Below are 24,007 nucleotides of genomic sequence, written 5' to 3'. Positions count from 1 at the left end.
TGAATTAAAATTAAGTTCTAATTGATTTTAAATTAAGTTATAAAGTTGAGTTATTATAAATTAATGTTTAATTATTTAAATTTAAATTTAATTGTTATTACTTGATTTATTTTTTTTTTTTTTTGCTGTGTCCCTGTTGTAATTCTGAAATCTTGTTTTTTTTCAAAAAATTGTTTTATGAAATACTAGATGGCTAAGGCAGTTTTATAACACATCAAGACCTTCTCCCTCTCTTTTTATGAGGTTGCATAGCGATTAATTTTCAGATTATGGGGCCTATGGCCCATGCTATGAACACTTTCAGGTTAGGATCTCCTCTTCTTACCTTTTCATAATGAGCCAATAAAGTAAATCTCTGAGTGCTGCTGATGACCAGCTGATAGTTGTGTCCATACACCACTAACCACTGCGGATCCACGTTACTTGTACCTCCTTCGTCATTTGTCACCCAGCCATGTCCTCTAGAGTTATTGTTTACTGTTGACTCTCTTGAACATGCATTTCTTGTCTTAAGAGAGGGTTACTGAATTCCACTTTACATCGCTATGAAATAACAGATGGTATCAATAAAAGAATGGCCAATATTCCTTTTTTTCTTTCTTACGAAGTTAACTGCATGATGTAAAAGTCACTGTTTATTGTAACTTATATTTAAATAAAGCTAGTGCTGTTATTCAGTATTATATTACTAAGTAGTATAAATATATTTTAATAGTAAGTTTAATTTGTAATAAAACAAGTCACTTTAAAAATATAATTGTGTTTATAAGGAAACATGTTCATTACTAGTTGTTTATTGGACTTTTAGCATAACAAATTAATACTATCCAGTAAATTAGACTGAACTGAAAAATTGCTCAATTGTGTTAACTTACTGGCCAGGGCAAAGTAACAGTAATTGTTTATAGTATCATACCAATATATTTAAGGATCCTCATTAATATATCAATATTAGCCTGAATAATCTGGGCTAACTTGATATAAATGTTACAGTTTTATTTTATGAATTAATTAGAAAAATAATTATTTTAAAAATTTGTCTAATTTAATCTACTATTTTGCTTTTATTTTTATCAAATCTTTATTTTTTTATTTTTTTTAGGTGAATCTGTCATGACTGCTGTTGATTCTTGGACAAGATGTGAATCTTTGTGTAGGCAGGCTCTAGCCGAAAGGTCTATATCAGAAAATTCAGGATGGACAGTTTCTGTAGATGATTCTGAATGCTCAGGTTTAGATTATATTTTTGATGCAATTACTGTTATGGAGTTACCTCCAGCTTTTCCAACAGTCAAAAGCATGCCAACCATTACATCAAAGGTAAATAACCTCTTGAATTGTTTATTTTCTGTTCATTCAATGTCATGTTTAATTTTGATGAAGTTCAAGACTGATTATTGAAGAAATAATGATTATATAAAAATCTTTTAATTATTTCTTAGTCTTTACTTATAGATAAATAAGTCTGAATTAACATTTACAATCTAATTAATTTCTTCTAATAATAATAATGTTATACAGGAAGCTGAACCATTGCCTGCTGCAAGGAGACCATCAGTACCACCTCCACAACCTCCTAGTGTACCTGTAAGTGAAAAAATTCTTTGAATAAAAATAAAATTTAAATAATCAGTATTGAAATAAATATTTGTTGTTTTAATCTGTCTTTGGCTAAGAATTCAAGCTTTATTATCAATTTCAGGTTGTGCCAAAAGTACGTTCCGTTTCACGAGATCACACAACTGAGTCCGGACTATCAAGGAAATCTGCCCTAAACGATAGATACTTTGATAAGCCTGGCCGCTCTCGATCTTTAGACAATCTCTTATCTCCTGTAAGTATGGTATATACTAAACATTAACTCAAGGAATGTTTTTTAGTATTTTAGAATTATTAAATTATTCTTTTACTGTAAATATGTACATAACATTTCTGAGAATAGCATTTTACCAAATGAAAACTTCAAAATTTGTATGATTATTTTTGTGTCCTTATGTAATAACAAATTTTTAATTTGCATTATTATTTTAATAATTTTCTGTGTTTTAATCATAACAAATAACTAATATTTGACAAATCTCTCTTTTTAACTTCTTCTTTATTTAAATCTGGTTTTGCCATAAATATTGCTAAGATGATGACTGACTCAAAAATTAAGTATACTTTATATTATCAGCTATTCTACTTGAGTTCCCAATAAACATAACAGGTATTAGGGAATTGGTTTAATCAGTCTTTTTAATTAATTCTTCATCATTGCTTAAAAATTGTTTTAAACGGCAGAATTATTTATTAATTTCCTGTTATTTCAGCATGAATCCAATTTTAATAACTTTTATATTGTATTGGCAGTATTTATGGTATATCTGGATATTTCTTACCTCTGCTGAAAAATGACTTAAATGTCTACCTACCCTATGGTGAAATGAAATCAGGTGTAAAATACTTTTTTTATTTTAATGACAGTTCCTAACAGCTAGCAAAAGTTACCTTTGGGATTAAGAAAAGGCATAAAAATTATTGATTTATGTTTTACAATTTAGATATAAGGTGTCAAAGAGCGTATGAACTGTGTTTTTTTTTTCTTAAAAATACAAATACATAACATACAAAAAAAAATATCCTTAGAAAGATAAATAAAATAAATTTTTGGTTTGTAATCTATTTTATTGTATTAAAAATATATAATTAAATTATGTATATAAATAATTGACCGTATAATTTAAAATAACGAAGAAGATGGTCAGAGTTGCGGTCAAAAAAAGAACAAAAATAGTTTCCTAACCATTTTTGTTCTTTTTTGACCACAACTCTGACCATCTTCTTCATTATATAATTAAATGTTATAAAAGAATAATTAAGTTCTATAATTTTTATACTTGATAAAAATTACAAATCTATCTTTTCTATGTAGTTAGGTGGTTTTAATTTCTCTATTTATTCAATTTGCAGTTTAAATTACAATAAAGTTCTTAAAATGAGCAAAAAAACTTCAAATTAATTGTATCATCTGGAGTGATATTTTTCTATTTAATCTTTGAAATTCTTAAAATATGGAGATGTTCAGGGTTGCAGTCAAAAAGAACAAAATAGCTTTCAACTATTTATTATCCGACATTTCCCCCCTCTTTGTAGGACTTCATCTTGAACAGCCCTGATGAAGCCCTACAAAGTGGGGCGAAATGGTGGATAATAAATAGTTGAAAGCTATTTTGTTCTTTTTGACTGCAACCCTGACCCTCTTCTTCATATTTTAAATTATATGGCTAACTATTTATTTATATATATATATATATTGAAATTCTTGTTTTAACTCGGTCTTTTCTTCATATCATATCAAAGATAGAAAATCACATTTTGGAGGATGAAAATCGTAGGCTGCATCATATTTATCTATTCATAATTGAAGGAGGTTAAAATATTATTACATGGTAACTTCTCAAAACTTCTCACTTCACTTGGTGTGTGTGTGTGCATCATGAATGTTTTCAATAATTGAATCAATTTGTTCAGCACAATAAAGCTTTATAAATGTCAGGTGAAAATTTCATTTTAGTATGAAATATAAACATTTGCTTTAAATTAAAAAAAAGTACATTGCTGTCTTGAACGATGGTCCAAATAGTCACATGTTCAAAAAATGCAGTAAAAAATTTAACTCTAATGAAAGTTTATATAATTTTTTATTGTTATTTATATATCACTGTGTTACAGTTTTTCTGCCTTGAGCCAAAATTGTGTAAAAAAATTATTTATCAAAAAGTCAATACGAATAGTTGTCAAATTAGATGATCATTGGGCCTCAGGGCTCCTCAAAACCTTTTCCAAATTTTTCAATGTTTACATATTATATTTTAAGTGGTAATCAGCAACTTTTGTATACATAATATAGATAGTAGAAATAAATACTTGTTTTTTCTGCCTATTTCACTGTTTACCTCACTAAATTTCTAGGAAAACTTTTTAAATAGGACTCCTGAATGGATCAAAGCCTCATAAATAGCAGTTTAAAAAAAAAAAAAATACTATTAGGATATCTACCACTAACAAAATTTTGTAATTTTGTTACAACAAAAATTAATAATTTTTTTGTCATAGCAGACTTTTGTTGTTTTTAAGTTTTCCGGGAATCACATGAAATACCTATAGGAAAGCACATGCTTTTAATTTTGTTTATTTTAGAATTTCAACTTATGTTCTTTTTCCCTGAAATTTTTAAAATGCTTTTTCATTTATTACAAAATGAAATTATGTTTTCTAACGGTGTTTTCGATGTTCATAAGATAAATAAAGCTTATGAATTTGTAAGGGTAAAATTATTTCCTTGAAATTATATTTATATTTTAAAATGTGATCAGGTTTCTTCTGTCTTTGAATCTCAGTGTTTTAATCATGTTTTCCCACTGAATGCCACAGTGTTTTCTTCTATAATAAATTTTTTTGAGTTCTAACTGCTTCCAGGAATATTTAAATCAGAATTAATTATAATTTAAAATTCCACTCCTGATTACTATAATAGATGAAAGACTGCAACACCAATAGTTAATGTTTGAAATAGATAGTAGCTTAGTCAATGACCTGCTTTTGTTGCATTTCTGCCTGCTAAATATTTCTTATTTCAATTGAAAATAGATTTTAAAGTTGCTTTCAAAGAATTTGAATGCCAGTGTTATTACTAGCAAGCTCAGCATTTGTCCAGTTCAGGGTTTCTGTTGTGAAAAGTTGAACTGAAATCTTCGGTTTTATTTCTTGAAATTTGTAAATAATAAGGAGGTATGCCGCGGTGTGTAGGTTCATGAGAGTATGATATATGAAGACCTGATGAGTGTACGGGAGGAAAATGTGGAAGAGGAAGAGGAACTAGATGAAGAGGAGGATGAGTTGGAGGATGAGGAGGATGATGAAGATCTGGTAGATCAATTTGAAGACGAAGGTGAAGAACATCCCGAACTTCACCTTCAGCAGGTATTTTAAGAACGGAAAGGCAGCAGGTTTTTGTAGTAGGGTGTTAGGTAGGAGGTAATTTGAGGCTCATATGTGGATATTCAGTAACTGTAATGTGGATTTATGGGGCTAAAAGTTGAGCTTAAAATCCAAGTCTTTATGCTAGGTAACTTTGCATCCTAACCTTTAACATTTTGGTGAGGAGTAATCATTCTTAATCCCAATTAACTGATCTTGTTAATGATTTACTAATATATGCAATAATAAATAACATTTAAAGGATAATTAATATAATGCTTTAATATTGAAGGATACGAGCCAAATATGCTATAACATTATACTTTAAAAGATTTAGCTGACAACATTAATTAATGTTAATTGTTTGCCTAATATTATTCTTTGTTTTAGGTGTTCTTTAGGTTTACTATTTTTTTTTAAATAATAGAATTAATGTTTTTCAGATTCTAATGCTGGCCTGACATTATTTGATTCTTATTTTACAGTAACTTATAAAGTTACTTACTTCATCCGAATACTCATTCTAAATATTTATTTATTTAAATATAAGGATTTATTGATATGGTTTCATATCTATTGCTATTTTTTTTTCTTTTTGTTAATATGTTTTATTTATGGAATAATTTTTAAATAAAGGTATTTGAAGCTATTACTAATTCATTTCTTTCACTCCAAGTTGAATAAATTCAATCGTTTCTCTTTTACCATTTTATATTGTTCATTGATAATATTTATCATAAAATTAACACTTGTTTTGATTTCTCATTTATTTCCTTATGTTATGATTTATAATAACTTCTTTATTAATAATAAATAATGATATTTGGAATATTTGGGCTTCGAAATTGATATAAAATAATGAATTTAAAGATTTGATCTAAATTTGTCTCTTCAATCCTTCTACTATAAGGTGTACTAACAAAATATTGCATGCGAACTTTAACAATTGACAGGATGTAATCTTTTATTTCTGAAAAAAAATCTTAGGGATACTAAAGTATAATATTGTCAGTCTATATTTATAATTATAAAAAAAAATATTAGGTTTCTGATTTCTTGTTTTAACATTGCAGGTAGTTATTAATAAGCCATCATCCAAGTTAGAAACCTTAGGTTTGAGCCATTCTCGCCTTAATGACCGATATCATTCAATGGAAAGAATAGAAGAAAGAGATCCTGTTAATCTAGACACGATGGAGCAAATTGATGCAATAGAAGATAACGATAAGTCTGAAGAGGACAACTTGGAATCAGTTAGTCAACGTGGAGGAGATAGAAAATACAGTTTGACAGGGTAAGTCATGTTTGTGGACATGCATCAATTAAAAAAAGCAAAACTCTCTAAGTGCAGGTAACAAGCTGGTAGTCAAAATTTAAAATAATTTATTGTTTAATTATATCTTATTTTTCTAATAATATAGCATAATAATTACTGTTATAATTATTTGTTGATGTATAGCCATGTTTCTTACTTTTCATTTCTTCTAATTTCAGTATACAATATTATATGTAATATATAATTATTTGAAAAATATAAGAAACATCGCTATTAATATGTTTTATTGTATACAATAACTAAAAATCTTTGTTATATACATACATGTATTCCTTTGGCCATATTTGAATCGGCCTGAGACAGAATATTTATTTTCTACATAAAGTTGATAACTGACTCTTTGATGTTGGGTGTGGGTGTGACTGACCACATAATCTCCATGTATAACCGCTGATCTGTTTCATAAAACAGTATTTCCTTATGAAATACTCAAACTAAGATCCTTCCTGAGTTGTCATCTCACAGGTGTATGTTTGTCTCTATATAAATTATTTTAAGTATCAGCAAATGTCAAACTACGAATAAATTACTTCATATGTACATTTTTTAAATCCTAAAAAGTATTAATTTTTCATATTATCATTGTTCTAGGGCCTCATCTGATGTTTTGGTATCTGATAATCAATTAGAGTTTGAATTCCCAGAACTTACCTCTAGGAGTGAAGATGATAAAGGAAGCTATATTCGTGGCCATCCGAGGTATCTAACATCTATTATTGGGTCATATTTTGCTGGAATATTGATTAAAAACCTAATCACTTCCAATGATTATTTTTCAGATTCATTAAATCCCAGTACACAGGAAAAAGAGCAGCTCCGGGATCACATTCAAGTAGAGCCCATATTGAAACACGATTTAGCGATAAATCTGAACTTAAAAGTTCTGCTATGTCTGATACAAGTGAAGCTCCTTCTCTGGGTATGTTTTTCCATTTGTGCCATTGATATTTCATTGAAACAACATGGTGTCATATGTGAGCTCTCTTACAGAAATCATATAATTTCTTTTCTGATAATATACTTATTGAACTCCCTAGTGTATTAACTCCTACGAGAATATCTTATAATTCAATTATATTCACATTATGTTTAGAATATATATAAGTCATCATTCTTTTATCCCTCTCTTCCTTTGTTTCCTGCAACCTAAGATATCCTATAGAGTATAAAATTCAGAAATGAAATACTCTTTGAAACTTTCTGAGGTTACAAATGAAGTCTAAGTTTATTGATTTTTATCTCAGCTTCACATGTAAGAAGAGTAAGGGTGCCTTCCCAAGCTAGTGATGTGGACCAATTCCTTGATGACCTTTTCAATCCAGTTCTAGATGGATTATCAGATGCACGGTCGATTGCACCCTCCACAAAAGGAGGGACAATTAGGTAATGCTTTGTACTTTATTTTATAGATTGCTTCCATTTAAATAATAGTTTTTTTTTTTTTATAATTATGATAAACATCACAAGCTTTTAATTTTTTGTTATCTAGATCTCAAGATGATTTTCTTAATGATATTTACGATCCACTATTTAAAGATTCTCAAATGGACTCATCCAAACTTTCTCAGTCAATTAAAGGTGGAGGAAAAGGTGTTGGAGGTGTAGGAACCCAGCAGGTTTGTTCATACTATTGTTAGAGTTATTAAATAGAATAAATAATTATCCAATGATACAAAACGTTTTCTTATATACGTTTCTTGTATAGTTAAAGTCAGTTTTATTTTAATTTTATTTATTTATATTTTTATTATTGTCAATTTCTTCTTTCCTCCATTTATCTATATATTTTATATTTGTTTGTAGTTTAATCATCATAACCATTAGTTTAGTATCTAAAATTCTGTGAAAATTATCTTTTCTAAAATACATATTTTTATGTATAACAAAACACACATTCATTGAAATTTGAAACATATCATAACTCCATGTGCATTATTGATGTTTTATCCTGTTCTACCTTTAAAATTGTCCATATATTCAACTTTTCTATTATTATTTTGGGTATAGAGATTTTTATTTACACTGATATAGTACATCTTTTATTGTTTATGACTGCAATTCGTAATGAAGTATCTACTTCTCTGAAGAAAAGGCTTTCCTTCGAAATCAATCTCATTATCTCCTGAAGTTCTTATTTCAAGGGTGACCTCTGAATACATAATATTGTGATTCCTTGGTAATTGTTTTACATATTGCTGCTTTGCTTGAATAGTGGCACAACTGGCTAAAAAATGTTTTGATTTTATTTAGAATTGGCCTATTTTCAAAAATTGTATCATAGACTGATAACTTTCTTTACTGAGGTAACATTACAGACTTTCCTAAGCTCTAAAGCTATTAGAGTTATCAAAAATTAACTCCAGCCTATTGTAAAATCTACAGAATATGTCAAACTCAAAATAGAAAACAAATGTTTTACCAGATGTGCCGCCATTATAGCAAAGCATGTCTTTTCTACTTATCCCTACACCTGCTCCCCATACTCTCTACATGGGTTATTGACATCTTTCAGATATTTCTATTTCTTCTCCTGTAAACTTTCTTATATTCAAGGGAGATAACCATAAATCTTTTTTACCAATTAAGTGTGAGACCACAATATAAAATCTAGATCCCAATTCCTCCTTAATTCATAAATCTTTATCGGTTACCTTCATTGCAGAGGTCAGTAACCATCACTATACTAATTATTACCTTCATATGAATTTTTTTAGGTCATAAGATACTGTCAAGTGTCTGTTTTATATATATATGTATCATCTAAAATCTTCAGTTTAGGTTAATGTAACATTACTAATATTTACTTTTTTACATTTTACTTGTAGAATACTACACCAAGTCAAACTCCAAATGGCTTCAATCTTAATCCAATGGTTGGTTCACCTCCTCCAGTACTTCCAGGGATGGCACCTCTTATAATGTCACCACTTCCAGTTTTCAGCCCTACTGGCCCTCAAAGTAATTCACTATTTCTAATATAAAAATATTTCACATTTTTATTACTTATTTTATATTGTTCCTGATTTATTATTGGTTATTTGATGTTATATATTATTATTTATTAGCTAATGGAGGACCTAATTCTTCTTTTCCTGGAGGCTTTTCATTAGATGCTGCTTCAATGAGTAGTTTCATGCCAGTCCCTATTTATAACATGCAAGGTAAGCATTTTTTAAGTTACACGTTATCTAATTTCAAATAATGTAGACTATTATATTTATATTATATTCATATTTAAATAGATAATGATCAACTTTATTTCTAATGCTAGGTTTAAGCCTGCCATCTCAAGGAAACACCAATGACCCGAACGTTTTGGCTTACCAAGCTAATTTACAGAGAGCATTTTTACAGTCTGCAATGGCACAGAATATACAAATTCAGCAACAACTTTTAGCTCAGAACCAAGCCCTCCAACAGTTACTTCAGCAACAACAACAGACACCAACTGTTAGTTTGCATATATTAAAAGATAGTTTTATTGTTAATATTATTATTCTTAATTAATTTTAGCCTTTAAGTCTATACATATTGAAAAATGAACTGAACTGGATATAAAATATGCTAGGCGTTCAAGTTCGAAATAGTCAAACTTTGAGCTAAGAAACCTTCATTTAGAATTTATTTTACATTGTATGTTTTTCCACATCATTTTACATACTCATCATCAAAATAATCTTTAGATTCACTTGCTGGAGTTGTACGAGTACCTTATTTTAAAAAAGCTAGGTATAATAATTCAGTGTTTATTGTTGCTACAATGATTCTGATTAACCCACTCCAGAGGGTGTTAGATTTTCTGTTTTACAATCTTCTTTTCAATCCTGAGTCACTGAAAAATAGGAAAAATTTTAACTGAACCATAATTAACTTTTACTAAATTACTAAAAAATTCAATTTTCTTTTGTTTAGTCAAAATATAAAAGTAAAACAGTGCCTAATTTTTTCTCTGAAGAAAGGTCAAGGAGTACCAAAATACCTTCAAATTTTACAAAACATTTTTCATTAATTATACTTTCTATTGGCTCATCCAGATTTGAAAGTAATATAGTTGGGATAAACAATTATGATTGAGTCTTTGAAAATTTGCCTCAAATTGATAAAGCAAGAGAAGGGAATAAATTCATTATTGGATACAAGTAGGATACTTTGTTGTTTTTGGTTTCATCTTGGAAATAAAATTATCCTTTTGAATTATATAAAAAATGACATGGTTTTTCCTAATTTTAATACTTTTTGCAATTCTCAATTAAAAAAAAAAAAAAGAAAAACTTGGTTAAAGGTGGTGGTTTTCTTGATTTTGAATGATATAATTGATTATCTTAGGTTAGACATTTAGAACTGTGACACTCTTTATATTATTAAAATTTGATCCTGACTTAATAAATAAATGTTTTTAAATAATGTAATTACAATGCCTTGTCACTCTCTCTCTCTCTCACAGACATATTATTACACACTTTCTTGATATGTTCTTAAAGTGATTTCAATTTTAATCTGAAGCACAATTTGTTTTAGCAAAATGGTACCATGGAAACCTCTGCCCAGTGGTCAGGATCTCCTCCCAAATCAAGATCAACTCCATTGACTACAAAGGCACAAGTAATTCAATTATTTTACTTATTTATATCTGGTAATATGGAATCAGAAATATTATTATAATAATCAATTTTTAGTCTATGAGGGTTAATTGATGAATTATTTTGAGGGACTTTGTAATTTTATTGTTTGGTTAAACATTTATATATTAAAAGAAAAATATATTCAAAATTCTTTCTATCTTTTTATAAATTTATTTCAGTAAACCTAATTTTCTGTCCCGACATAATATTACCTTGAATATGATCCTTCATCCATAGCACATGTTTTTGAATGTTCAAGAAGCCATGAACTGCCAGAGGATGCTGATTGCTTTCCACGCCTGGTGGTTATATAATAATTTCCATATAATTAATCTTTGGAAACGTCATAGTAATAAATGTATAAATTTGTATATCATTAATTTTTATTAAGAATTGTGAATTGTTAAAAAGAAAAAGGTTTTCACAAACTTATGTAAGCAACTATTGTGTATAGTAATTTGCTTTATAAGTTTCACAAAAATGTTCTTACCTTGGAAAAAAAGAAAAAGAAAACAGGTAAAATGTTAACTTTTTCAAGTTTTAACGTTAAAATTAATATGTGCTTGAAACTGTATTTGACATAATTAATATATGATGCAAATTACAATTGAAATTCATACAAAATATGTTTTTAGCACTAATTGTAATTTAAAAATCACTTGATGGATATTAGCTAACAGAATTTTACACAATCTATTTAGTAATATTCTTAATGCTAGAAAAATTGTTTAATGAAATTTTTAATGATAATGAATTACTATATTTATTACTCAGTAATATATTTAGATTTATAGATTCCTTGTAAGTATGTTAAACCTATCTAAACAAAGATTGTAACATGTAGGGAAGAAAAGCATTCATTTCTAATTTGTTATTTTTTATACATATATATAATCAGTAATTGTTATCTTGATTTATAACTAATTGTTATACATCTTAAATTTGACTTAACCATTTAATGTAAGAGCATGTAAATGTAAATTTTAACGCCTCTGACCATGGAAGTGTGATGGTCAATTATCCATACCCTGATGTTTACTTGTTTGTTTAGGTTCACCGATCCAGTTCACCGGCCCAGCAGCAAGCCTTTACTACTGTACTGTCAGAATTGAAAACCAGGAAACCATCACAGGAAACACCGAACAAGGTAACTATCCCTCTCGTATGCCTCAGTGATTTAGGAGCTCAACGACTGAATGGTTGTATGAGTATTAACTATTTACATGTTGGAAGCTTTGCTGTAGTTCATAGAGTTTGTGAATAACTGTAAATTATGAGGTTAATGAGTTGGAGAAAGAAATTTATTGTCACCGTAAGTTTCTGTTAATATGACCTTGTTATCTTTGTATGCAGTAACATTTATTTTACTTTAGTAGTTACAATTATTTTTATATAGTGTGAAAGTTTGCTTGTTATAAAGTTGAACTACAAAATGGATTTTTTTCAATTCATAACTTCTTTAAATTGTGATACATTAGATTAAGTAGTCAAAAAATCCATTTTTTAAAAATTATAATAAAACTACTATCAGTTTGATAATAGAAATGTTTATATTTTTAATGAACGATTCCAGTATTGGTTTAATTCATGGAAAACTAATGCTTGCTAAAATCTAGTTAATCCTCTTCAAAATATTTAGATTTACAGTTTAATATTTATTATTTTAAAAATACTTCATTAAGCTTAATAATCTCAGAATTATTCCAAATATTACTCTTTCTAGTTCTACTAGTTACTCTTTCTTTTAATGGTGTTATTATTTTTAATAAGTCTCTCAATCTTTGTCCTTAATAATGTATTTATATGCTCTTTTGTTACATTTAACTTTTATCTCTTGATATTTTTCTTTGTCTTCACATTTCTATGATGCTGGTTTTAAATTATAAATGCCTGTGAGATTGTGTTAGTCGGTTATGTTCTCAGAATGTTCCATAATTCATTAATCTTTTATTTTGAATTATATTCAGAAAATAGATTTCTACCGTCCAGTTTAGCTAGAACAGATTGGTAGCCTGTATGATAACTCAATCTTTCCTCACTCTAAAGGTATAAGGGCATAAAGCTTTATTAACAAAAATAATTAATAGCCATTTGACACAGAATTAATTTTTAGGCTTATTGTACCATTCATTTTCATTACTGTCAGGTATACATATTTAAGTTTAATCTGTTAAACATTATTTATGTCTAAAACAATCTTTAATTGTAGAGCATCCCTCCTCCACCTCCATTGCCGCCTCCACCAGAACCAGGAGATCCCAGTGAAGCTAGACCATTTATGGACCCTTATGGAAGAGCTAAGACAGTTAGAATAGGTAAATGGAGATGGCCTCCGCCTAAAGACTCTGATGCTGCAGATTCCTCAAGCTTTCTACAATTTAAGATGAAGCAGAGGAGAAAACATTCTCAGGTGATTGCATAATTTACTATTATCATTAGTATTTATTGCAGATTACTTATTATATGTAAAATAGTTGTTGTTTGATGTATTAGATTCTACATTATACCTGAGCCTCATGTTTTCCACATAAAATATGATGGAATACCCATTCTTTTTCTAATTTTTTTCTCTCTTCATTTTATTAACTATATAACATTACATCTATAATTGTGATAATATCCATTAAAATACAAAATAGCCTGTTAGTTAGAAACGGAGTTTTGTACTTATGCTTTTATTTATGAACGAAAATAAAAAATAATTCATATCTTCTTTAATTTTAATCAATTGAAATAATTTCTTTTTTGTAAGTCTGTTTGAATATAGCTTATCAAATTTAGCAACTTTAATTAAAGAAACTGCTGTCATATTTTCTCCTTCAATTGTAGACTAAATATTCTTTCTATTTTGTTTTTTGGGCTTGACCTTCAAACTTTGAGCTCAATAAAAAATGGACTAATATTCATAAATAGAGATTATTATTTAAAACATTCACTTAGACTTTTAGCTCCACTTAACGTTAATGCTTTCTTCTGTGCTAATTATTATATCAGTATTAACTAATCTCAAATGTATAGAATATTCTTCCACATAATTAAACGACTTTAATTTGTTATCTAATATTATCTTTTTAAGAATTAAGCTTCATAAATATCACAGGAATAGCAGTATATCATATACTTTAACTAAGGTATCTCTACTAGTCATAATTCATCTTATTTCAAATTCTATTTCTTATCTTGCCAATATAGTAAATTCTTGTCATATTTTTGCTAAAGAGATCATTAATAGTAAACACGTTATCTATTATAATGCAAATTATGGTTTCTAAACTCAGGTAATCAGTTAGGATTAGCTTGCAAAGCAGTTCTTCTTTTCCTCAGTTAATAATTTGGTATTTTACAGAACACTTAAATAATTTGTATAATATAATATTTTGACTAAATTAATTTAAACAGGCTTTTTTTGTTACGCTATGTATTTTCTGTTATTTATATTTTATTAAAAGATGTTACTGGGATCAAATTTTTTGTCCAGTATTACTGGGACACTATTTTGTATTTTTAAACGAGTTTTGGCTTTTAATTGTTTCAATTTTGTTCTTTGGAGAGTGAGAGAAATGAAAATGTTTATAAAATTAAAATATATTTTATGTCTAATTATTTTATATTTTTGAAAAAGGTTCTTCATTTTGTAAAATATGTTTCTTAGCCTAGTAATGTCCTTTATTGCAAGTGCTATTATAACAACCTATATATCACACTATCATTCTTTTTCTTATTAGTTTCTGATATTTGTCAGATAAGAATTTTTTTTTACGCATGGCTCTTCCTACAGATAACAGCTGTAAACAAGGAAATTATTAAATTAAAAAAAGGTTGAGAAGAACTTTGAAGAAAAAGAAAAAAGTTTCGAATTATAATTCCATGTTTCAATACAAGGGGGTACCTTGATTTTGATGTTAGTTTTGGTAGTTAGTATTGATAAGTAATAAGTGTTTTTAAATCTATACAAAATTAAAGTATTTAAATTTCTGTCTAACTTCTAGGTGTTGAACATGAGGGTTCATAGAAATAAAATAAATACATAAAAAGTTAAATATATATATTATACATAACATACTGAAGTAAATTATAATAAGATTTTTAGGATTGAAGGAATTTTCCTGGAGTTAAGAACTATTAATTAGTTTCCAATTATTGAAAAAAAAAAAAAAAAAAAAGCAAAAGCCTAGATACGCATGTAAACTAGTTTTTCGAAAATTTCACAAATTCTTTATTTAGTTGGAGAGTTTTATGTAAAAAATTCAATAAACATATTAACTGATTAAGTATTCTTTCACACAATGAATACTTAGTGAAATTTAGAAACATTAGCTTCTGAAGGGTTTTTGTTCCTATTATTCTGTATTATCCTGAGGGGTAAAAACATATTCTCAAGAATTTTAGAAATAAATTTTACTCTTTCTCTGTTTAAAATGCTTCTGTAGATTTTTTCTGGATAACCATCTCTTCTGTTAACATAAATAGAAATTTGTAGGTATTATAATTAAACGAGAAAGTTGTTGTTTGAAATAACGGAATCATATTTACAAAATTGAAAGTTTTTCCTTATTTAAATTCAAGGTTTAATTGAAAATTGTTAATACACACATGACTTCAATTGTATTGTTATCAGATATCTTAAATATAGCCTAGCTATGTAGGGTTGTTAAATATGGTTGTTAGAGCATGACAATATTACTTAAGCCAGGAAGCTTTTCTTGAAGAAATCATTTCTTTTGAAATGTTCTTAACTGGCATTTGTAATTAAACTTGCTATTTTTTAATTGCTACAATACTGTGATCAGTTCCATTGCAGATTTATTCTACTTGTAATGAACTCCTAAGAATCCAACTACAAATAATTAGTAATCTTGCTATAACAGCACCTGTTCATCAGAGGATGCTTATTATTCCAAGATCAAATAACTTTTATGTGTGTGTCTTGCAGTGTTCTGAGACATAATTTGTGACTGTAAAATTAGTAGCTAATGTATAATGTGTTTGAGAATTTATCAACCATGAATACTGGAAACCAGGGGTCCTTAAGGATTTATCTTCATAGTAAGAATTTTGGTTAAGAGCATGGCTTAGCCAAATTAGATTAAATGATGCTGTGTTATTAAATTAATTAGTGAACTGGTTAAAAAAAAAAAACAGTAACTAAGATTGTTAGTGGTTACGTGTGGCTGACCACCATACTCCATTATACATCAACAGACTTAAGAATTGTACAAATTACAATTCTTTATTCATTACCTGATACTGATACTTATCTGGTTAATTTTGGTTTGTTTATACATTATACATTTTTTAATTTGAATTAAGAATAGGTCTATTATTTATTTAACAATTTCATATTGAAATATTGAATAAATTATTGTAGGTTGTTTCCAATAATATATATCAACATAAAATTTAATGATATTGGAACATCATAATTGTAATTAACAATTGATTAAATTGCCATATTAGATCAGTACATTGTTCTTCATGTGATTCATTTATTACATAATAATTAGGAATGGCTATTCCAGACGTTCATGAAAAAGTGTTTTATGTCCAGAAGCTCGTTTGACATTACCATGTATAGCTTGTATTGAGGTGGATTTGAGCTATGTTTTCATATTACTGTGGCATGGCTGATAAAAGCACCAAATTTGGTATTAAGATATCTTATGATATGCTCATAAAGAATTAGTCCAGGAGCCCACTGAAATTTTTAAATTTTATTAAAAAAAAATTATATATTTTTTTGGTTTCTGTAACTTGATTTTTTTAAACTGCTTCGAGTAGTTAGTCCATTACAGTCGATTCCAATAATGGCGTTGCCATCTCAAAGCCACTTGACTGGCTCCCCCATCCCCTAGCTTCCTATGAAAAGTGACCCTAGAGTGTGGACTGTGAGTGACCTTATGTTCTGCGTGCTGTATTAATTTAGTGTGTGTGTGACAGTGTAATAGTTCCCCCAACTTGGAGTACCAATGGGTGACTGTGGTATAAAGACCATAGAATATTATATTTAAATTCTTATTCTAAATTCTTCTTCCAAATATAAACATTACTTTCCTTTCTCATCTCCATAAATATCTTTCATGGGCATACCCAGTGAGCGGCAGGAGTCGGCAGCTGCCTCCCCTCTCCTGTAGATGGAAAAAAAAATGATAAATTTAATAAGAATTAATGTATTTCAAGCAAATAATTGTAATAACTAATAACTATAATTATATATATTCATTAGCCTTTTCTGTGTTGAAGTGCCTCAACCTGAACAACTATAGCTTCCCCCCCCCTGGATTTGAGTACGCCCTTGGTATCTTTATTATTTATATTTATTTTCTTTGTTTCTTTTCATATTTAATTTTTTTTTTAGGCAATCTCTTTTGTTATAAAATATTTCCCATATTTTGCATCTTTTATTTTCATTCCATTGGTATCGTAATATTTATTACCTGCTAAATTTTGTTTATTTTTATTTATATCTGTCAATTACCATATTTATTAAAAATCAGAAACCATGTTTATTGCTCTTAGTTAAGAAATTCAGAATCAAGTATTCAGACACTAAGAAATCAACTTTAATTTCTTAACATGAAGTTATATCTGACATAATATTTTTTTATTTATAAGTTATTCATTAATACAACACATTCCTTTACAAAAACAAGAAAAATAATTTTTAATGATACCCAACTATTGCTGTGGAATGCTCTATTTCTGTTAGAAGGATATATTTTAGAATATAGTATATTTCTATCTTAAATTAACAATTTAAAAATTAATGAACTTCCTATTTCATTATTAATTTTGAATTGAATGTATTAATTTATTAGTATATCAATATTGAGAATATCTGTCTAAGTTCATAAGAGGCGATGACCACTCCAAACTACGATTTCCAAATCAAATGTAGTGAATGATATGGTCACTAAAAAAAGTGAATGACTTCCCCACTATTGTGTGAGCTCACCAAGCAGAACTGTTGGGCTCATGATGTTGATACCTCTCATGAAAGTACATAGAGGACGGTCTATAGGCCAAAGACTTCATTATGGGATAAACATAGCTTAGTATTAGTTTGTTTTATTTGATCTAATTAAATTCTTTTTGACCATTAAATCACAAGCAATATTTATTTGTTTTTTTATTTAGATAACTTTTCGGCTGTATGTAAGCCATTAGGAAATCTTTGTTGTTAAAAAAAATGTATTTTTCTTTTTCAGAACAATAAATATAGAAACTACTGGCTATTTTGTTTTGACTATGCAATCACTTGTCATTATTCATTCAAATTAGTATACATAAATAACTATAAATTATCAGTTTTTCATTTACATTATTTTCCAATTGTAGCATAACATTGCATTGTTATTACTTATTATTGTGATTTATAATTATTATTTTGCTATATTATGCATAAGGTTTACTATACAAAACAGTTGATAATATCTTATATAAATAGTAAATAAATTGTTATAAATATTATACAAATTAGAATTTATGCCTAAAGATCTAATCATATTAATTGATTTGATCATATTAATTGAAACAAATTAATAAAGAAGAATTCTCAACAACAAAAATTTATGAGAAAAAAATATGAAATGTAAAGTAAATATATTTATGAAATTTTAAATCTAATATAAAAACAATAATGAATTCAGTTTTATTCATTATGCTCACCAGACCATATTTATATGGTCTAGTGAACAGTTAAGTAATAGAAGAATCGGGTGCATATCACATCTATGTTGTGCAGGTAAATGTTTCATGCACAATTAATTTTTTTTAATATATATTCCAGGATATCAACGAGCCTGAAGGGATTGAATGGGAAGAATTTGAAATGAATGAATCTCCACCTATTAATAATTCAAAGCCTGAAGTTAATAATTCAAAGTCATCAAATTCTTTCAAGTAATATTTTATATACACTATTACCTAATGTTTTCTTTTTTTCCAACCTTAACCTTAATCCTTCATAAATTGAAACAAAAACTTTTACAGATCACTTGAAGTTGGTGCTCAGAGGCCATCTCCTGGAAGTGTGGGTAAACTTCGGATTTCAAATGAAATGAAACATAAATTAGAAATGGTTACAGCTAATCACTCATTGCGATCAACTAGTTCAAGAGCTCCTGCACTTCCTCTTCCCAATATGAACCCTCCAGCAAAGCTTGATTCTGACAGAAGGAATTTATTACAACATCAATTAGGTATTATATTAGTTGGTATTATACAAAACATTTTTATCACAAATTTGTAAACTAAAAAATGTTTCAAAGTTATTCCTATATTTTTAAAACTTTGCTTTTGGCTTAGTTTACATAATGTTATATTGAAATTTTAAAAATTAATATTCTTCAAGAAACTAATCCATTTATTAATTTTTTTAAACTAAATTTAGCCGGTCGTTGGGGCAGTATAGACAGTGTTGATTCTCGAGCAAAGGAAGATAGACCCGATGTTACTCAAAACACCATTAGAACACAGGTTAGAAGATAGCTGATAATATACACATTTATCAAATTTACCTTTTTTTTAGTTACATTTGAATTAATTAAATGATTTAATTTTTAATAATAGAGAGTTTTATTATTTCTCCTTGCAGGAAAAGTCTTCTGGCTGGCGGCCCCCACCACCACCTGTAGCTCCCCACCCTCTTACCCCATCCAGGACTAGCAGTCTTTACTCACATGGTCACAGGTAACTTGTTAGGCAATGCTGCTAAAACAATGCCTCTTACTTTCATATGTGTCAAAGTGTTTAGGATTTATTATTTTAATGAGTCTTAATGGCAAATATCAATGACATATGGGATCTGATTGAATCATGCTACACAATTTCAGCAATTCCGCTCCGCCAGCACCGATAGAGCCAATCAGAAGAGAAATTTTTCCAGATCAGCAAATGTTTAACAATCAAGTCAGTTCTCAGCATTCTGATCAAATAGAGAGTAAGTTAATTATTTCCTTTGGTTAATTACATTTGAAGCTGTTTTACTGCAGTAAATTTTTTATCAATTCAAGAAATTTATATGAAATTTAACGTAAAATAAATTTATCCTATTTTATTTTTGAATTTTTTTTTTTTTGTTTGTTTATCAACTTACTGTCATGAGTGATTGTTTCTAATTTTACATTTTAAATGATCTTATTTTAATCTGATTATCTTTTTTTCAAATAGTTTTATTAATTTAAAAAGTAGACAGTTGTTAATAAACTGAGTTTTAATAAAGGATAAAACCAGTTATCCACTGTTTTTATTTTGTTTTGTTTTTTCAAATTTTATCTGAAATAACTGTTTTAAATTGAAATAATTAGTTGATATATTTATTATTTTGCATTTTTCAAAGTTGTATTAATGTGGTAAAGAGAGAATTTTTGACCAAATCATTGATTAAAATTTAATTTAGAAGTTATAGATTAAGAAGTTTCAAATTACTTATGCTCCTGAGTAATTAATGTTTAAAAAAGTTACTTACTTTATTTTATAACAAAAAATGCAATGTTTGCAGAATATTAATTTTATAAGGAAAAAAGCAACTTTAAATTTTTTTGAAAAATTTCTATCTGATTTTTATTAAAATACCTATTAAAAGATACTATTTTATATAATCTAGCTATCAGATTAGTGAAGAAAATCCTTTATAAATTATAGTTGAAGAGAGTGGGGAATTCCTTGGTGGACCTGTAGAACCTCTGCCTATCCTTCCATCGCCTCCAGAGATCAATACCAGCACAAAGCTTCATACACCTCCTTCTGCTGCATACTTCACCTATAACAGGGTGGTATGGAAACTAAATATCAGGAAAGAGGTGAGAATTTCCACTTTCATCTATGCTTGTTGTTCTGATTTAGAAAGGAGAAAGCATGTCTTTTGTTTGAGAGATTTTACTTGAATCTTAGCTGTAAACTGAGATTATCTGATTGATTTAAGAATTTAATAATGATAGAGCTATTTGATGATCAGCAATTTGAATTACAGGTTTTCTCTCCAAAGGAAACTGTCTCTAACCCCCTGGTATTACATCTCATCTACTGTCAAGTTGTCAAAGATTGTCTGACCAAACAGACACCCAGAATCAGTAAAGAAGAGAGATCAGACATGATTCAGGTATATATCAAAACTTATTGTATTTGCCAATCAAAATGTAATACAATTATAATATCTTGAAACCTCAGAATATATATTATGTTTAAAATTTTAACTTTCTATGTCAGTTATTACTTTTTTATTTTAAATAATTTATTAGGTAGCTATTAAATTATTTAGGTTATAATTTAAATCAATTTCCAATATTCATTAAAAAAAATTAATGCTGATTTAAAATTTATTTAATTTGTACCTGTTTTTCTTATTTCTATTGTATAATTTACAGTTCTTTTTTCTATATTTGTAAACTTAAAAAAGATTATTCCAATAAGGCTTTACTAAATCAATTAAAATGGGATTAATTCAAGCATAGTTTTTCTGTAGTAGTGAGAATTTAATAATTTCAGTAACTTATAACATAATAACTTATTATTTAATTATAATAATAAATAGATTATAGAACCATATTTGTACTTTGAATAATTGTATTTAATTATATATATCAATAATCTTAACTACTCCTGGAGCTCTACACATGTTAAATCCAAAAATATATTGTACCAATAATACAGATAATAGTAGCATCAAAGAAATGTCTGTCATTTCTTTTTTTCAGTTTAGAGCTGACCTTGCACTTGATCTTTACTATAAAGGGAAAGAAATCCTTTATTCACCATGACTCATCCTGTTACAATCATTATTGGATGTTTTCTTACTTTTTTCCTGTTCGAAGGATATTTTTTGTTCGTCTAATTCCATGAACATCATGTGAATAGTATTTTTTAAACTACACTTTTATATCCAATTGAAACATAGTTTTTTAGCCATAGTATTAAACATTTAAGGTCTCATTTTCATTAATTTATTTATTTCACAGTTACTAGAGAGGTTTGGAGTGACCCTCACAAATTACCAGACAGGGCAGCATAAAGCTAATGCAAAAAGGGCTGTGGTTGACATGGCACGACATTGGTTGACTTATTTCTCCAGACTTTTTCCTCTTTCAGTAAGTAATGAAAATTGTTTAGTGTCACTATAAGATTGAAATTTAATATCTAGTTTTAATGAATTTTAATCTTCTAGTTATAAAACCCATTAGAGTTTAAATTAATATTTTTTCAAATAATACTCCTAAAAGCATATTTTTTGATTCCAAGATGAAGATATTGTGAGTTTATGACTTTTGCCCTAATCTTAATCATCATAAAGTAATTCTACATATATATACAAAATTACCAGACCCATATCACTGATTTTTGTAGTGCTAACCTGGATTCTTCCATAATGCACTCTGTTGATTGTATGTTGGTAGTAGTAAATGTGTGAAGGATATGGATGTTGTAAGTTTTGGCTTTGAGAATTTTAATATTTTGATTAGTTAATCCAATTTTTTTTCCTTTGAAACAGATTCACTACACTAGTTTTATTAAATTTACTTTAGAGAATGTTACGATATTTAGTTAAAGTCAGTTTTATTTTTAGTGAATTTGTTTTTCATATAAATATTTAATGTTAATCAGTTAATCAGAATCACTCATCATGTGAAATACATGTAGCATTAAACAGGCATGTTTAACAAAAATTTAATTGTGGTACTGCTTAGATAAAATAAATTCCTGTTTTACTCAACTACTGCTTAGTTACAAGGACAGAAATGGGTTTATAGTCCATTTTTAAGGATGTAATGATTTTTTAGCTAACAATTCAACCAATATCTAGTTGCCTAAAATTATCCAATGAGATCCTGTGAATGTACAAAAACCATTTGAGCTCAAAATAAATACAAAATATTGTATTAAGTGTGTTTAGTCTGTATGTACGTACATGGCAATATTTTGAGCAAACAGTTAAACGAATTTGTGAGTTTATGGCTCTAATTATTTAGTGAGATTCCTTGAATGATCTGAAACAATTTCAGCTAAAAATTCTAATAACTGATTGTATTAAAGGTCTTAAGTCTATCTGCCTTGAACATTTGAATTTGAAAAATAAAAACTGCACTGATGTAGTAAAACCTAGCCTAGCCAAGTGGGTCATTCTCAGCTAGTACATAATGAAAATTTAAATAACTATTGCCAAATTAAAATGCATGAATTTCAAAAGCAAATGACTGTTTTTTTAAAAAAGAAAGACAGAAATGTCTTTACTGTTGCTCCAACAAAGAAAGTATTACAAAAATTTAGGACTAAACGAATATAATCTTGCAGTTCAGGCACAAATTAGTAGAGGAGATTCAAATCAGATAAACAGCCAAGACATATACAGTGCCTAAGGCAATTTTGATGCATCTACATTGGGAAAAAGACTTGGCCAGCCCATTTTCATGTCTTGAAGGATAGAAATTTAAATAGATTAATGCATTGAAAGTGTTTTATGTAGAAATTATAGTGAAGAACTCCTTTATCATTACTATCATCTCTTATGTTTTAATAGGGATGTTATATAAGTTTAAAAATAAAATTACTTAATCTACTGAAATGTGATGTTACAAAAAGACAACAAACCTACAACAGTTTACAATGGATAAGTGGGAGTTAATTAAAAATTATGTTAATTGACTTGCTGAGGCCATGAGGTCCCACATTTCTTGATTTGGAACAATATTTTCTCTCTTTTGGTCCTGCTGAAAGAATCTTGACATTTCCACTCTGGCAGTACTTGGTGGTGACTTCTAAGTCAGCGGTTCCCAAACCTTTTTAACCACTGCATATGTCTTGTGATGAAAAATGTTGCATTTTGCAGTACACATGTTGGGCTGAAAAAAAATTTGATAGTACCCTTGTTGAGTTAAAAAAATATAAAAATGACGCTATAGTTATCCTTTGAGTGAGGGGTTCAGTATGTATGAAAATAAGAAAAAAACAGTGCTAAGTAAATTCTGGAATGCTCTATATATGTAACATATTAATATTATGTATTTATTGCTTTTTGATAAATGAAATAATGAACCTTAAAAGTAAATAAAATAAAAACATAAAAATTGGAAAATTGAAAAAAAAAATTTTTTTA

At 28.0% G+C, this 24,007-nt stretch overlaps 1 protein-coding gene and 1 long non-coding RNA gene across 5 annotated transcripts in view; one reads left to right on the top strand and one right to left on the bottom strand.

Annotated features, from left to right (window-relative positions):
• Myo10A (Myosin 10A) overlaps positions 1–24,007 on the top strand; it is a 215,253-nt gene that overhangs the window by 181,305 nt on the left and 9,941 nt on the right. For 3 of the 4 annotated variants that reach the window (XM_014421918.3, XM_067053304.1, XM_067053305.1), the window contains 23 exons: positions 1,103–1,320; positions 1,522–1,587; positions 1,703–1,834; positions 4,792–4,965; positions 6,036–6,256; positions 6,890–6,997; positions 7,078–7,217; positions 7,543–7,681; positions 7,788–7,914; positions 9,124–9,256; positions 9,364–9,459; positions 9,570–9,748; positions 10,817–10,900; positions 11,972–12,067; positions 13,130–13,330; positions 18,707–18,819; positions 18,910–19,118; positions 19,310–19,395; positions 19,514–19,608; positions 19,752–19,858; positions 20,563–20,720; positions 20,891–21,019; positions 21,876–22,004. In XM_014421918.3, coding sequence (XP_014277404.1) covers positions 1,103–1,320; positions 1,522–1,587; positions 1,703–1,834; positions 4,792–4,965; positions 6,036–6,256; positions 6,890–6,997; positions 7,078–7,217; positions 7,543–7,681; positions 7,788–7,914; positions 9,124–9,256; positions 9,364–9,459; positions 9,570–9,748; positions 10,817–10,900; positions 11,972–12,067; positions 13,130–13,330; positions 18,707–18,819; positions 18,910–19,118; positions 19,310–19,395; positions 19,514–19,608; positions 19,752–19,858; positions 20,563–20,720; positions 20,891–21,019; positions 21,876–22,004 — 3,140 coding nt within the window. The remainder of the gene's footprint in view (positions 1–1,102; positions 1,321–1,521; positions 1,588–1,702; positions 1,835–4,791; positions 4,966–6,035; positions 6,257–6,889; positions 6,998–7,077; positions 7,218–7,542; positions 7,682–7,787; positions 7,915–9,123; positions 9,257–9,363; positions 9,460–9,569; positions 9,749–10,816; positions 10,901–11,971; positions 12,068–13,129; positions 13,331–18,706; positions 18,820–18,909; positions 19,119–19,309; positions 19,396–19,513; positions 19,609–19,751; positions 19,859–20,562; positions 20,721–20,890; positions 21,020–21,875; positions 22,005–24,007) is intronic. The other variant, XM_014421919.3, reaches the window with a different exon arrangement.
• Positions 9,892–11,999, bottom strand: LOC106681560 (uncharacterized). Its single transcript, XR_001343269.3, has 3 exons — positions 11,918–11,999; positions 11,133–11,219; positions 9,892–10,130 (listed from the first exon to the last, which is right to left on the bottom strand). It is a non-coding gene; the product is annotated as an uncharacterized lncRNA (long non-coding RNA).

This window comes from Halyomorpha halys, unplaced genomic scaffold (genome assembly GCF_000696795.3).
Source record: "Halyomorpha halys isolate HHAL.00 unplaced genomic scaffold, Hhal_1.1 Scaffold348.1, whole genome shotgun sequence".
NCBI classification, from domain to species: domain Eukaryota; kingdom Metazoa; phylum Arthropoda; class Insecta; order Hemiptera; family Pentatomidae; genus Halyomorpha; species Halyomorpha halys.
Note: the sequence above shows the minus strand (reverse complement) of the source record. Positions and strands in the feature narration are given on the sequence as shown.